Source organism: Mustela putorius, unplaced genomic scaffold (assembly GCF_011764305.1).
Source record: "Mustela putorius furo isolate JIRA1106 unplaced genomic scaffold, ASM1176430v1.1 tig00003898_pilon_pilon_pilon, whole genome shotgun sequence".
NCBI classification, from domain to species: domain Eukaryota; kingdom Metazoa; phylum Chordata; class Mammalia; order Carnivora; family Mustelidae; genus Mustela; species Mustela putorius.
The window spans coordinates 21071726-21087743 of record NW_025422047.1 but is presented as its reverse complement, the minus strand read 5'-3'; the positions used below and the strand labels follow the sequence as shown (position 1 = coordinate 21087743).

At 46.7% G+C, this 16018-nt stretch overlaps 1 protein-coding gene across 4 annotated transcripts; it reads right to left on the bottom strand.

The window, feature by feature from the left end:
- Window positions 1-372: 372 nt before the first annotated feature.
- On the bottom strand, window positions 373-16012 carry LOC101678249 (polyadenylate-binding protein 2). 4 transcript variants are annotated; one of them, XM_045067901.1, is made up of 10 exons: window positions 15896-16012; window positions 15511-15598; window positions 14596-15035; window positions 13890-14006; window positions 3336-3450; window positions 2551-2618; window positions 2158-2264; window positions 1623-1710; window positions 1381-1532; window positions 373-440 (listed from the first exon to the last, which is right to left on the bottom strand). In XM_045067901.1, exons 3-10 carry the CDS (start codon window positions 15025-15027, stop codon window positions 401-403), a joined length of 1119 nt encoding a protein of 372 aa, XP_044923836.1. In that variant the 5' UTR covers window positions 15028-15035; window positions 15511-15598; window positions 15896-16012; the 3' UTR covers window positions 373-400. The 4 variants fall into 4 exon arrangements, with proteins under 4 accessions (XP_044923836.1, XP_044923833.1, XP_044923834.1 ...); XM_045067898.1 differs by lacking the exon at window positions 13890-14006 and having other exon boundaries at window positions 15896-16011; XM_045067899.1 differs by lacking the exons at window positions 13890-14006; window positions 14596-15035; window positions 15511-15598; window positions 15896-16012 and adding an exon at window positions 3813-4178.
- Between the last annotated feature and the right edge of the window lie 6 nt (window positions 16013-16018).

The following is a 16018-nucleotide window of genomic DNA, read 5'->3' as shown; positions in this document are numbered from 1 at the left end:
AACAAGCAGAACAGTTTGGTGTCCTTCCAGAGCCCTGGGTAAAAAAACCCCTCCTACCACCCATGCCCACCTACCCTTGAGCAGCCCCCAAGGGGGTGAAGTGGGACAGGGAAACAAGGGGAGCAGCTTGCGCAGTTGAGACGTGTCCATGGCGAATCCCCAGAGTGAATGAGCAGCCCCCTGCCCCACTCCCTGGGCCTTCCCCTACTCCCCAAAGCAGGTCCCTCCTCAGCAGTTAGTTATGGGATTCTCCCCCCTTCCACAGTATATCTTTTTTTTAAAAAATATTTTTTTTTCCATCAAGGTCATCTTCTGTTTTTCTTTTTTTTTTTTTAATTCTTTTTTTTTTTTTCCTTCTTTCCTCTTTTTTTCCTCTCTCTCCTCCTAATACACACTTTTTTTAGTAAGGGGAATACCATGATGTCGCTCTAGCCCGGCCCCTGGAAGAAAGAAGGAGAGTTAGGTGTTAACATGATCACTTAGGAGTTCAGCACAAGCCCCTCCCCGTGGCCCCTTGCCCCAGTTACAGTGCAGGGAATGGGGACCAAGATATTTCCAAGTATCCTTAACTGACCCCACAATCCCAGAAATTGTGACACACCTGGCAAATGGGAAGGGGCAATTTAATAGAATACCTTGCCAGAGGCAAAAAACCAAAAGTGTATCTGAGATAAAGGGGCAAAAAAATGGACTCATTATTTTTCCAGTTTCAGTTCTTCACAGCTCTTAAACCCCACGCCTTCACCATCAGATCCTCCCTAATTCCTGGGAGCAGATAAGTGAATCTTGCAAAAAGCCAAGGTCTATATGCCTATTCTGTCTATTTAAAGGCAGGGAGATGATAGTAAAGCAACATGGGCACCACTAGGCCCAGAGAGAAAAGTTAACCTTGCAAAACATTGGCTCAGTTAAACAGTAAATATCTCAGTATCCTCCCACATGGCTGTTGAGGAGGATCAACTAGCCTCTGGCATTCTTCCAAGGGAGGTTCAATCTTCAACCCCTCCTTAACTCTGGGAAAAGTAGCAAATGTCCAAGCAGTGCCTTCACTACTCTGAGGTCATTCTTCCTGGCCTGCTTTGTAAACACCTTCACTGCCACCAAGTCTCAAGGGGGAAAAAAAAGGGCTGGGGGAAGAAGCATCTCTCAGAACAGAGTGGAGAGATCCAGCCCTTATCACCAATTCCTGCTCCAGAAAACGATGATGAGACTGGCCGCCTGGCCTGGCCTGCAACTACCTTCCTCACCCTGCACAGGCAGGAGACCAAGTCCCTGGAGACCAAGGGGAGGGTAAGTGAGGGAGGTTCCTTAGATCAGGAAAGAAGGAAACATACAGGGCTCATGGGAGGCGGGGGAGAGGAGCAGCCCATCTATCCTGACCTGTAGACGCGACCCCGGGGCCTGCTGTTAAAACCACTGTAGAATCGAGAGCGGGAACTGTTGTAGTTGGTGGTCCGGGCACGGTATCGGGCTCGTGGGAAACCCCGGTCTGTTGTGCTGATGCCTGGTCTGTTGGTTCGTTTTGGGATCACCTGAGAGTGAGGAATGTACAGCAGAAAGCCTCAGAATAGGCCTGGAGAGTTTAACACAGAACCAGAACAGCAATGGGCAATGGGGCTTACCTTGATCTGTCTTCCTCTAAATAGGGACTCATCTAAGGCCAAAGAAGTCCTCACTGACTCTTTGTCTGAGAACTCTATATATGCAAACCTAAAAAAAATAATTTGTCATTTCATCTATCTGAAGTTACAAATAGCAGCTTATACGTCAAATCCAACTTGCAGGTATGCTCTGTTTGAGTAACGGCGTAGCCACATTTTTAATTCTTTGTCAAAATTTTTTTAAACGGAAAACTTCAATCTAAATTTTCAGCTACTCTTGGAAAATTATAAAAGAGTTTACACAGGGCTGGATTTCCATATAGCAGAATCAGCTGGGGCTAAGCAAAAGCTGCCCCTCCCTCTTCTAGTTCATGATCCCACCCACACTAACCTTCATCTTTATATGGTCTCCCATTTATGTGTAACCCGATATATACATTCAAGCCCCAACTTATAAGACGAACCCCACATATTTTAACTTACTGCTCAATATAAAACACAATTTATCTATTTCTAAAATATGATTAAAATGACCTCAATCTACTTCCCTTCTTACCCTTTAGGATGGCCACTAAATTTGTCACAGAGTATGGTAACACGGTTGACTGAACCACAGCCATGAAAGTGTGCTTCCAGCTCTTCTGCTGTTGCACCATAGTCCACCTGTGGGGGAGCAGAGGTGGTCATGTTTCACAGGTACCCTGCCTAGCCTCTAGGCTGGGCCACCCATCTACCCCAAGGCACATCAAATCTTGTTCTCTAAGAAACTAATCTTTTATCTTTCCAACCCCAGAGCCTCTGCTGATCACCGTTACCTTTTACCTCCTCCAAACCCTCCCAATACTCCCCAAATTCATCACCTATCCTTGAGATGTTCCTTTCAAGCCTCCTATTAAGCAACTCCCAAAACAAGAGCTTCCCCAACCCCAATGAGGACGCTAATACATACATTGCCAACATAGATGGAACGGGCATCAGCCTCCATCTTCTCTTCAATGGACATGATCACTGGGCCAGCTTTGAAGAAAAAAAAGAACCGGGGTGAAAGCTGGTTTTCTATTTGACCAATTTTTGCACCACTACCACCACCAGCACTAGAGTAAAAAACGGATTTTAGTCTGTTCTGTTCCCTGCTGTACCCCTTAACAAGAATACTGTTTAGCACACAATAGGTACTCACTGAACATTTGACAAATCAAGCAACAGATTAACACACTCTTAAAACAGAGAAAATGGTACAGGAATTCCCTCCTGCCCCCAAATCAAGTCCCTATTGAAAAGCTTTGACTGAAATCATGTGAAAAGTGAACAAAATCAAGGGAACCCAAACTCAACATTTCTAGATTTATTAAAGGGAATGCCCCCCCACCCCCCTGCAGTCGAGCAGTTTCTCTTAGAACTCCTAACTAAAGGGTCTCCAACTAAAGAAAGAACTATGAGACTTGAAGGTCAAATGCCAGTTGGCAACCTCCACAAAGAGTAGAGGCAGACTAAAGAACAAAGAAGAACACATTTGTTAAAAGGACAAAGAAAGGCACAAGATCACCACCATTAAAATGTAGGTTTTTGCCTCGCTAAGGTCAGAGAAACACACAATGGACTATGACCGCACCACCTGCCCAGTAATTGCTCAGACAAGCAGCTCCAAGGTCCCGAGCATCCAATTCCACACAACCCGTGCTCGCACAACCCTTCGGAGGACCCGGGCTCCGCGTGCAACCGCCAGTTACTCACCATTGCCTGGAGGTGGACTCATATTCATCTGTTTCTCTACCTCGTTCTGTAGCTCCTTTAGCTTCTCAGCTTCTTCCTCCATCTCCCTGACTCGAGCTTTGATCGCTTCCAGCTCCTACAATGAGTGGAGAGGGTATGGAGAAGAGCTTAAGAGGAACCAACGCAGGGGCTCTGCCCTGCTCTCCGTCCGAGCGCGGCCCTAACCATGCTCGGCCATTTCCCTCGCCCCACATGCGGGTCACGATGGAAAAAAAAAAAAAAAAAAAAGCAAGCTACCTTCTCTAGAACAGCACTAGGCACCCATAACGCCCGAATCAACCCGGCTGGGCCCCTTCTGGCGGTCGAGGATCCGTTCCCGGCCCTGCCCCAGCCACGTTATTCCCCGCCCACCCCCACCCCCCGCCTGCCTCCCGCTCGCCCGAGCTCTGGGCCTCCCGTGACACGGACGGGCCTGCTCGCTCGCCCTTTTTCCCTCACCGGGTCCTCAATGGCGCCGTCCCCCGGGTCACCCTCGACCAGTCCCGGCTCCTCCTCCTCCTCCTGGCTGCCGGGGGCTCCCGAGCCAGGCCCAGGGCCCGGAGCTCCCGGGGGGGCGCGGGGCCGGGGCGGCTCCTCTTCGGGCTCGGGCTCCGGCTCGGGCTCCAGCAGCAGCTCCTCAGGCTCCAGTTCCTCAGACTCCAGGCCGTTCCCGTAGTCCCCTGCGCCCCCCGGGGCCCCCTCCCCGGCCTCCCCACCGGCCCCGGGCACAAGATGGCGCCGCCGCCCCGGCCCGGAGCCCCGACCGCCCGCAGCCCCCGCTGCTGCTGCCGCCGCCGCCGCCGCCGCCATCGCCGCTCAGACTGGGGCCCGCCGCCCGGCGATTGGAGAACTGCGCCGGGCACGCCGAGGATTCATTAGTCTAACAGCCTGCCCGTCATCACGAGCTAGGACTCCATTGGGGAATATTACTTGGCAGTCAAACAAGACCCCACCCCCAAGGCGGGATATTGCGGCAAATTCTCAAATCCCGGTAGGGGAACTGGTCTGTCAGTCAACATACGTCCCACCTCCTCTCAAGTCCTTAGGTAACAATACCGCCACGCTGTGACGACATTCTTGCTTCCCCCACCGCCTCAAGGCGGTCTGTGAAGTATGTGACGCTCGGTGATTGGCCGCTGGTTAGGCGAAGGGAGAGCGCCAATCTTCCGATCGCCTCGCCGCAATGGCCGTCTCAGATGTCCATTGGCTCGTGAGATTCGAAGGGCTAACACCCGTTTCATGACAGGTGAACCTTGCCCCGCAACGGACCGCCAGGCTTCCAGCAATGGAAACCCGAGGTCACATGACTAGTCCTCAGGGGGGCCGCCATCTTGACACTACTGGTTGCCAGCTAGAGAGCTGTTGGAAAGCGGAGGACAGAAACATTGAGGCGGTTTCTGGAAACTGGTTTGCTGACCAGGAGAAGGACCAGTAGATGGAATGTTGCTGGAAATGGAGGTTCTGAATGGAGCTCTCCAGTAAGGACCTTACTTTTCCCATCGAAGTTATTGGGACCAACATCCATGGGGTCCCAAACCGGAAAGCGGGGAGAAATCCTTACTCCACAGCTACCAGTCCTATCTGAATGTCTTCCTTTCACAGGCATACTTTCCAAGCCCTCTGCTTATGCCGTTGTTTCAGCTTGTTTGTTGGACTGTTTGCTACAGCTCCCTAACAGGTCTTTCAGATTATCGTGTCACTGTTCCACCACTACAAGACTGAGCTGGCTCCCCTTTGCTAGCCAGGTAAAAGTAAAACTCTACCGTGGCCTTAGAGACCTCAGGGCCAGGTTCCTTCACAAATGTAATTTCTACAATCCTCATCCCAGGTGGTTTACCTGCATCCGGCTCTGTGCCTCTGTACACGCAGTCCCTTTTCAACCAGACCACTGCAAACTTCAGCATCACCTCTGGTGCAAAACCTTCCGCGAGCCTCCTATCCCTTCCATGACAAGCAGGCCTACCTCCACTGTGCGCTTAATCATTTTGTCCTGCATTGTGAATTTGAAGATGAGAGGCTGGATCCTATTTACATTTGCAGCTCCACTGTGGGACAATATGCTTTGCACATAGTAGGTGTCAATAATTTTGCATTGATTGAGATCTGGGTGCCACCCTCATTCTTCAACACTTTCCCAGCCCTCAAACTCTCCTGACCGCAGAGGAATTTCCCCTCTGAGATTACCTGTGGGACCTAGTCCTGGAAAGCAGGGTTGCCATATTATAGTAGTGATATTACACATTTTTTAAAAAGGAAGGAACGGCGGTGCTAAGTTTGCAAGAGGGTTATTTGTAGCCAGACCAAGCTAGGGCTTTACAGCCAGATTCAAATGAGCCCAACCAAATTAGACAGCCCCAACAGGATGTGTATGTCTGGGGTAGGGAGACTGATAAGAGGAGATCCCTGTCAGCCAACCAAAAAGCCATAAGCTTCTCAGTATACTCCACTCTTCCCCCTCACCGTCAGGTTTTCTCACAAATCCTTACCTCAGGAACAGGGGGATTCAAAGCAGAGTCATAGTCACTTAAAATTTCACTGAAAATTAATTCAGCAGCCATCTCAGCTCCAGTGGTCTGGGAGAACTAACTTGAGCATGGAAGACAAGCTCTGAAAGACTGGGGGTTTAATAGGGAAAATAAGATTTTCTACTAATCCTAATCTAATCAAAATTTTTTGTTTTATTGGCACCTGGTTTAAACTAATCAAGCCAATCAAGGGAAATGGGATTTTTTTTATAATGCCTCCAGTTCCTATTTTTGTTGAGTACTTGATTTTGTAACATGCACAATCCTAGACTCATTATATTATCTCATTGAATTCTCACAACTCTATGAGGCAAATATTTCCAAAACTATAACCTTTTTTAGGGATGAAGAAAGAGTGAAGTAAACTGCACAAGTCATGGAACTAATTAAAGGTGAGCAGAGGAGAAAAAAAAAAGTTAGCCGGGAACTCAGAGCTTTCAAAGCTTGGATCAAAATTATAAAAGGTCTGCTTTGATACACAAAGATTACATTATATATGATGCTGAAATTGGAAAAAAGACTAAACTCCAATAACAAATGATTAGGCAGACTCTAGTTATATCTAAAGATTATGCACCTATGAAAAGGGATACATATAGCATGTAATAACATGCAAAAATAATTTTTGTTAGGCCAAAGAAGTAGAGTGTAAGATTGTATATGAAATATGATGTGAGTCATATCTTATTTTTTAAAAAGATAACTTGGACATGGGGAGAAAAGGGAGCAAGAACCAGTTAGATCCTTTCTTTGGTAATATTTACTAAAAGATTCCAAACTTTTGAGATTCTTAACCCAGTGATTGTATTTCTTACACTCTGCTCTAAAGAAATAATCTAAAAACTGGATAAACATTTGAGAATGAAGATATTCATCAAAGTGAAAAGATGTAAACAATTTGAATTTCCAAGTGGGCACATTCAGGAAAATTATTATATACACGTAGGTATAATTTTATACAGTCATTTTGCCTTCAAAATATTTTTAATGACAAGGAAAAACTGTGCAATAGAACTGTAAGCAGTATTTTAGTATAGAAAATTGTATATACAGGGGCGTCTGGGTGGCTCAGTGAGTTAAGCCTCTGCCTTTGGCTCAGGTCGTGATCTCAGGGTCCTGGGATTGAGCCCCACATTGGGCTCTCTGCTTAGCAGGGAGCCTGTTTCCCCCTCTCTCTTTGCCTGCCTCTCTGACTTACTTGTGATCTCTCTCTCTGTCAAGTGAATAAATAAAATCTTAAAAAAAAAATCAAAACTGTATATACAGTATGATCCTAAAATAGAAACACAGATAGAAGGTGGGAAAGAAATATGCCAAAATGTTAACAGTGGTACTTTCTGAGTAGGATTATACTTAATTTATACTTTTCCATGTTCTATGATTTTTCCACAATATATCATTTTTATTTAAAATTAACCTTCCAACTTCCAGACTTACTCTCGTAAGCATGATTACTTTTAAAGACACATTTAAAAAGGTATTTGGAGACTTGTAAAGTAAGATACTTCCCTATTAGACTGTAAACTGAAAAAGGCAAGGACATCATCTTAATTATATTTGTTTTCCCATTGCCCATCACCATGTGCCCAATAAATGCTAACTGAATAATCTTCTATAATAATTTTAATACCTTGCCCATTGTTGATTAATAGAAAACACCAAAGAAATAAGTTTCTAAGAATGAATTTGTAAGAAATTAGATGTAATGATGTGAAATTTCCCCGTCATGAGTATGATTTTTCTTCAGTAATAACCTCTCAATAGAAACCATGGAGTTTCAGGAAAACTAAAACTCAGTGCTGTTGTGCCCGAGGAGGAAAAATGTGTTAATGGAAGTGAATGGTTACTGGACTTAAGAAAAGGAGAATTAAATCGGTTAAAAATGGATGAGGGCACCTCCAGTTCTGTCCAAAAGGAAAAGCCATCTCACTAAACTACATAAATACTTGGCTCCTTGGCAGTTTCATCCCTATTTTTAACTCTTGCTCTTTTTGCCTGCTATAATAATTCTCTATAATCTAGAACTACATTGTTTAATATGGTACCCACTCATCACACGTGGTTTGAGCACTTGGAACATGAGTATTCTGACTTGAGATGCACTGGAAGTGTCAAATATACACTAAATTTCAAAGACTTAGTATGAAAAAGCAACTGTAAAATAAATTAATAGCTGTAATATTAATTATAGACAGAAATTATAGTAATTTTTATATACTGGCCTAAGTAAAATATTATTAAAATTAGTTTCATACCCATTTCTCTTGCTTTTCTGAAGAGGCTGCTAGAAAATATAAAACTACATATATGGCTTACATTATATTTCTGTTGGACAGTACTGATATGGAAGCTTGAAGCTTTGATCATTTACTCACCTCTCCTGTGGAGTGGACTCCAGTAATTTTCTTTGTTGTTTTTTGAGGGGGCTGAGCCCAACGCGGGGCTTGAACTCACAACGCTTGATGGAGAACTGAGCTGAGATCAACAGTTGGATGCTCAACTGACTGAGCCACCCAAGTGCCCCAACTCCAATTATTTTCTAATGTAAAGTCTAGCCTTGCCTACCTTAACTCCCTAGGTCTGTCCTTGCAGGGAAGTGAGGTGTCCATTTAAATGAGAAAGAACCTCCATTGGGCTGCTTATTTTCCATTCTGCTTGGTTAACTTCTTAACAACTTTGTATCTGGAAAACTTGTTTTAACATACCATACCAGAAATATGTGTTCTTTACGAAAAGACCAGAAAATACTGACAGTAAAAAGAACAAAATAGGTGCACCTGGGTGGCTCAGTGGGTTAAGCCTCTGCCTTCGGCTCAGGTCATGATATCAGGGTCCTAGGATCCAGCCCCGCATCGGGTTCTCTGCTCGCGGGAGCCTGCTTCCCTCTCTCTCTCTGCCTGCCTCTCTGCCTACTTGTGATCTGTCTGTCAAATAAATAAATAAAAGCTTTAAAAAAAAAAAAAAAGAACAAAATAAAATCACCAGTAAAATCCAACACCCAGTGATAATCACTAGTGATATTTTGGCATATACCCTCCCTGAGATTTTCAATACATAAATACATATATAGTTCTGTGAGTGCACGCATGCGCGTGCATGCGCCGTGCGCGCGCGCGCGCACACACACACATTTATATACTTATTTTAGCAAACTTGGATCATACTGTATATATTTTCTTTTTTTTGACAAGTGAGAAACATCTTTCCATATTGACAAAAATATTTTTCCAATTTCATTTTCCATGACTTTTCTCAAAAAAGTCACCTTAGAAATGAGGGCTTCCCTGACTATTCTATTTAACAATGAAATCTGTACTTACAACTTCCCAATTCCATGCTAATTAATTCTTTTTCTTCATAGCATTTACCATCTCATAACATGAAATGTCATGTTAATGAATATTTTGAGATGAATTTATTTATTTTTGTTTGCTTCCCTTATTAGAATGTAAGGAACATGAGGGCAGAACTTTGTGTCTGTGCCCTTCTCTAGCTCAGTGCCTAGAACTGTGCTTAGCATACAGAAGAGGCTTGAATATTTGCTGCATGAATGAATGATTCAATCAGTGAAGAACTACAGAAATTTCCATTACATTTCATTTTCTCATTAATTTTTAAAATAGTCTTAATTTATTTATGTCACACCTATATCCATTTAAGGCAGCTTTTTAAAGTTTTCAAAGGATCCGCTCTTAAGAAGAAAAACAGAATGTCTATAATTCATCTAGTTGCTAGAAACTAACTAAATGTTGCCCCACTTTTATCAAAAGTACCATCTGGAGGAATGACACTCATGAAGAAATGTCTGAAGGGTAAACAATCCATCTATCCATTCAGATAGTATGAAATTTAGCCCTATACTGAAGCATCATAGGATATCTTTGGGCTAAATTGTGATAACCCTCATTAAACAAGCTTAGGACCTACTAAACCCCCATTTGGTGTTTCTATGAGAAATACTGGTGCAAAACTCAGCATCATATTTACTGTCAGTTGTTATGGAGGGTGATATCCTCTATTTCATCTCAGAATAGCCACAGAAGTTTTTGCCCATCTTAAGGAACTGATAGGCTTTTCTAAATCCTAACAGGAACGTGAATCTTGTGTTTTCCAATTTGCCGTAGCTGCTAAGAAAGTTCAAGGCCGTATTCATAGCTTAGCTTTAGTATTCCGAAATACTACTTATAGAATGCTTTTCTGTACATTAATTTTCCCTTTGCTGCCATCTTATTTCAATTTACCCTTTACATCTGCTTTAAAAACCCATATTTGCCCATTTTGTCTTTTGTGTATTATAGTAAGATGTTGCAAATGCTTTTTGGAAGGAACTAGTCAAATACAAATCAATCATTAATTCAGTCACACTACAGTGGAGATGAATGCTCTCATCGCCTGATAATATTAACTACTAAGAGCATCTAATTCTCTTTCCCCTAATGCCATGTTCACCAAGCCACTCTCAGATTTTAATATGGCTTGCCCTGTTGATTTTCTATAGAGAGAGGATGGAAACTCTCCTCTGAGCAGTATACTTCTAACTACAATTTAACACATAAACCCAAATGCAATTTAATTGCACTGGATTATAAAAAGACAAGAAATTCCTGCTTATAATTTGAAATTAGGATCATTATTCCTGTCAGACATGATTTTGATGTGGTCCTAGACTAGAAGTAGAGGTATGGGCTGAATAATTTCTGCAGATTCCAACCACTTTAGCTGTTTGCATTAAAATGGCTGAACCGAATTATCTCAGGGGGCCAGGAAAGGAAGCAGGGGCTCCATTTTTGCCAGAAGTAGGCAGCAAGGAACTGTGGAGAAATGCTCATTATCATCAGAGGCTGAACCACAACTGGGGACGTGATTACCATCACACAAAGCTTTGGGGTAACTTTTCTTTGTTTTGGTTTGTTTTCATTTGTAGCCATCCCAAAGTACTGTAGACACACACCCTCTTAAGATTTGGGTTGGCACAGATGGGAGTTCTTGGCTTTGGGCATTTGGAAAGGGTTGGGAGATGGGGGAGGGGAGAACAACTCTGATTTTCTTTTCTTTCCAAACCCCTGTTACCCTAGATCTTGCCCTTAACAAGGTCATGAAGAGATGATTAGATCAAGAAATGTCCTGACACCAGGCTACAGAGTGTAGAAGTCACAAACCCTGCTCAGTCCTTCTCATTAAACTTCTGGGCTTTATTTATTTTTTTTAATACGACCATTACATATTACACAAAAATAAAAGTCAAATGAACTTGGTATTTATAAATTATTAAATAAAAATACAGGAATATATATTTATATTTATAGAGCTCTTTCTTTTCTTCTAAACTAACCAAATCTGTTCTCCCGCCATTTTATGATTTAAAAAAGTAAAATAGTATATACCCTAGAATAAGTGGGGAGTGGGATTAATAATTGCAGGACCTAGTTGCCCTACTTCTGCTCCTTCCTTGGCCTAAGCAAAGTCCCTATTTGTCCCTTTGGGCTCCAGAAAGCAAGAAACGCCCTCTCCACCTATTTAATCTCTGAAAAATGGCAGTTAGATTTATTTCCCTTATTTTTAAAAAAATGAAATAGATTTAAAAATTGGGAGCCATACTCAGCCTTCCTGGCCAAGAGCTAATCCCAAGGAACTATATGGCTCTAGAAGAGAGTCTCTAGTTTTCCCTGACAGAAGAGTCTCTGGGGTTTCCATTGCCCCTCAAGCTAAAAAGGACAGGACAGATCAAAACTGCCCATTTTGGTCCCAGGCAAGCTACGCTTCTGGGAATCCAAGCCCTTTCCCCTTTCAGAAAACAACCTCTCCTTCCACCCAGGTGTGAAGGCCTCAGAGCAGGGCATTGTGGTTACCTGACCATGGTCCCTGCTGCTCAGGTTTGCTAACGCCCCCAGCAGAGCTAACAAGGATAGGTGTCCTGTGGTAGAGGGGAGGGTGAAGAGTCTGCCCCAAAACCTGGGGGAGCGCGGACTCCAATTTGGAGCTGATGGTCTAGTCAGTGGTTTTCCAACTTTTTTTTTCAGCAGCAAACCCCTTAATGCAAATAAAATCTTACCCTGAACCCCGATATGTAAGACAGCTACAAGGGGAGCTATTCTGTTTGAGGACATGTAGCCCAGCCTGCTTAGCACCCCCTCTTCACCTCCCCAAGGACTCCTGAGGCAACCCCTAGGAAACTTCAGGGCTCTGCCAAGCAGTCTGAAAACCACTGGTCTAGTTTGTCCTGAGCAAGCCAGAGACCCCACCCCCACCCCAACTGCCTGCCACAGACCAGCTCTGAGTTTCTGGTGTCAGCACACTCACAACAGACCAAGTGGCGCATGCAGTCTACCACATCCCCTATAAATACCATTAAAAAGTGCAGCCCTCTCTCAAAAGCAAAAGTCTGGGCTAAACACCTGAGGCCGATTTTGGTCCCACATTCTTGTGAGTACAACTATGTTGCCACATTCCGGGACCAAGCGAAAATCTCCAAGAAGAGTCAACCACGGTCTAGCTAAGCTGATCAGTGCTCGGGATTAAGGGCAGGCTTCTAGAGCACTGTGTCTGCAGTTAGCATTGGAGAGCAGCAATTCTAGCACCTTGGGAAGTGCAGCAGTGAGGTCTGGCTCAGGACATGCATCTGGAGTGAAATCATTTCTCTCTCAAAGGAAAAAGCTATCATCTGAATCTGTTCTAGAGGACCGTGAGCTCTAAAGTTAATGTCCTCAGACTCTGAGGTACAGACAAGTAATACCCATGCAAACAGCGTGGCTTCAAAGAAAACAGAAATGCTTCTAGGTCATGGTAGGTACTCTAGAACCCGTACACCTGGCCCTGGATAAAGCAGCACCAAAGCCCACTACATGGCATAGGCCCATCACGGAGTACAGGTCACCCTCACACCTATGGGGTTCAGAGCTGGAATGTTCCTCTCAAGGCATCAGCAGTCTCACTGAGACACAGTGCAGGACCCAGACTGCACTCTAGATCAATATTTACCTCCACACACTCCAAAGGAAAATCAGAGTCCCAATTTAAAGTCTAAGTTTGGGTACAGAAGGTCCCGAGACACAGAACACTTTGGGCACCAGTGTGCCCTGGTGGCAGCAGAGGGTGGTAGGTAGGTCCAGGCCTCCTCCCCTGTTGCTGCCCCACCCCCCACCCCCCAGGCCATTGCAGGCTCTGCAGCTCTGTTTTCTGTTCAGAGCCCAGGAAGCAGCAGCAAGTACATGATGCGCAAGGAATGGGGATGGTGAAGCAATAGGCCAGCTACAGAACTTCTCTTCTCTCCAGAGGCCTGCTAATGACCTTCTGCCAGAAAGTGCCCAAAGCCCTCTTCTGGATACAGTGTTTCTCCGACAGCCTTGAGGCCTCGGGACAAGGAGAGGCAGGGAGGAGAGGGTTGGGAGCAGGGGCAGAGAATGGCCCCTTGTTCTTGCCACTCCCCAACAGAGAAGTTTTCTCCTTGAATGCGGCCACCAACAGGTTAGACAAGCAGCCCAGCATGCACACGAGCATGCGTGCACATGCACAAGCGTGTCCAAGCAGCCCGCCATCACAGCCACCTCTCCCTATCACCTGACAAACTCAAGCTTCCATTTCAAAGGGATGTGCCTTCTGTGTTTTCCCCAAATCCCACTTAACCAAAGGAGAAACAACCCCTTGTGCAAGTTGACCTTCCTCAGGGCTACATATGAAGTGCAAGGTGTAGCTTTATGTGCCTATGCCCCAGACATGATCCCTCCCACCTTTGCCAACCCTGGAATGACTTTATCTCCTGGCCCCCAAATACTTCCCCAATACATTCCCTAATATCTCCAGCTCCTCCTTCCAGCTGCCTGCCTGGCACACACAGCTCCTTCACACAGTACCCTGCCCCCTCCCATCCCCATTCCATTCCGGTCCATTCATCCCACTTCTTCCAAGGGCATTTCTCTTGTTCTGTTCCTGCTCTCGTGTCCCCCCAGCCACACCTAGCCCCACCTGACCCTAGACTTTCTCACTTGCTAGCAAAAAAGGCCCCTACAGTTACCAGGGCCCCCAGTGCCACGGCCCCTGTCAGCACTGTCCTCACTGAGGCCCAGTTCCCCTCCCGCAGACGCCGCGCCTCCTCCAGGGCCCCGTCCCCGTATAGAGCTGTGAACTCCGCCTGTGGGAGAGAAGGGAAGTAGGAGAGAAAGAAGGAGAAAGGGATATCAGGAGAGGAAAGAGTGGAGGAAAGAGGAGAGGAAGAGTTCCAGTTCCATCCACTGCAAACACTACCCCATACCCAGCTCCTCTCCAGCCAAAGTTCTACTGGCTGCAATCCCCCATCATCCCCCATGAGCGCCTGGCTCATTGGCCCTCTCTGCCTCAAGTGAATGCCAGCCTCTCCCGGGCCGAAATTTTTGCTCCGAACTGGCATCCTTTGCCAAGGCCTTCTTGACCACCACCCATGCCTGACAACCCCTGCCCCCCACCCATGTCACATACTTTGGTGTAAAAAGTCCCCAACAGCTGGATGCCATTTCCCTGCAGGCACTGTGTACTCTGTCCTCTGCTATGGACCATGAGCCCATCCAGTGATGACTGCCTGGCAGCCCTGGAGTGCAGAGTCCAGCATGACACCCATAGTGAGGGCATCTGGTGCCACCCAAATAGGGAGACTCAGCCCCCAGCCTCAAGCCAGAGCCCCATCTTCCCTCTGGAGACCAGCTTTGCAGAGGAGTGTGCAGGGCAGCAACTGAGAAGCTTCTTACCCAGCCCCCACTGCTGTGGATCCAGTCGGCCAGCCGCGTCTCCAGGTAGGCCACCATCCACTCTTGCACTTGGCCCACAAGTGGCTCCATCTCTTTGTTGACACTCTCAGCACACAGTGCGGCTCCAAAGACAAAGAAGGCCACAAGGCGGCCCCAGTTGGGGCCCCCTTGGAAGAGTTCGTCAGAGACCTGGGTGAAGCGCTGCTGGGCCGAGCCTGGGGTCACATGCAGCTGGGCTGCCAAATCAGAGAAGGTACGCCGGAAGCGGGTCTCAAACTCATCTCCAGCTGCCCGCATGGCTTGGTGCAGTGGGTCAGCTGCTGGGCCCTCCCCAGGGCCAGCTCCACAAACATAACCCTTCTGCCTCAGCTTATAGCCTACAAAGTCTGCCACTAGAGCCCGTGTGTCTGGGGCTGAGGCCGGGGTCGCCATCCGGGCGGCTGTAAGAGTCAAGGATGAAAGGCTGGCGTGAATATATGGTTGGAAAGCCAGAAGGGGTGCTTCAGGCTTGGCCAACCCAGTGAGCCGGGGAGAGAGGTGGGAGGAAACGCTCAGAGACCACTGGGCAGGGAGGGGCAAGAACACGGGAACTAAGTCAAGGTGAGAGGACAGGGCATGAGGGGGCTGGCCATTAAATTCGTAATATGCCACATTAAATGCATAACAAGTAAATTTTATTTTTAAAATACTTTAGATTCTTTCCATAATAGGAGAATGCTAGCTCTGTAACACCCCCTACAAACCCCCTTTCCACAGTACACACCTTTTTGGCTTAAGGAAGGGGCTCAGAACCTCCCCAGAGGGAAGATGTGAAGATGCTGGCCAAGGCACAAGATGGGGGAGGAGACAGGGGCTGAAGGGAAAGGTGGGAGAAGCAAAGGGCTGCCCGGGACAGAGAAGGAAGGGGACACTCACCCAGCCTGGATGGCAGCTCTTAGGACCCAGCGCTGGTGGCAAGGAGCCCCCAGCTGGGGCCTTTCATCCTCCTGGCCAGCGTGGAGCCCTGGGAAGGGGAGGGGGAGAGCAGAGCTAGGCTGGGAAGGCCAGGGATCTGGGTCTGGACTGAGAAGGCTGGGGTTGCAGCTTCCCGGACCGGCCCCTGCCCCCAGCATTCTACCAGCTGTGTGGCCGAATCCATGTTTAATGACTGTCCTCCCGGGAAACCCAGGGCCAAGGGCTTCCTGCCGACACCATCTCTACTCCCGGCTCCCCCCAGTGCAGTCCAACAGCCCAGCTCCTCCTTCACCCCCACCCTCAGCAAGTCTCCAACCCCGCCTGCCTGCCAGGTTAGGGATCTCACGGGTCAGGCCGCTGCCAGGATCCGGGCCGTTTCCTGGTGCAGGAGCTGGGAGGGAGGGAGAGAGGGAGGAAGGGAGGGAAGGAAGGAGGGAGGAGAAAAGGGGGGGGGCGGGAGGGAGGGCCC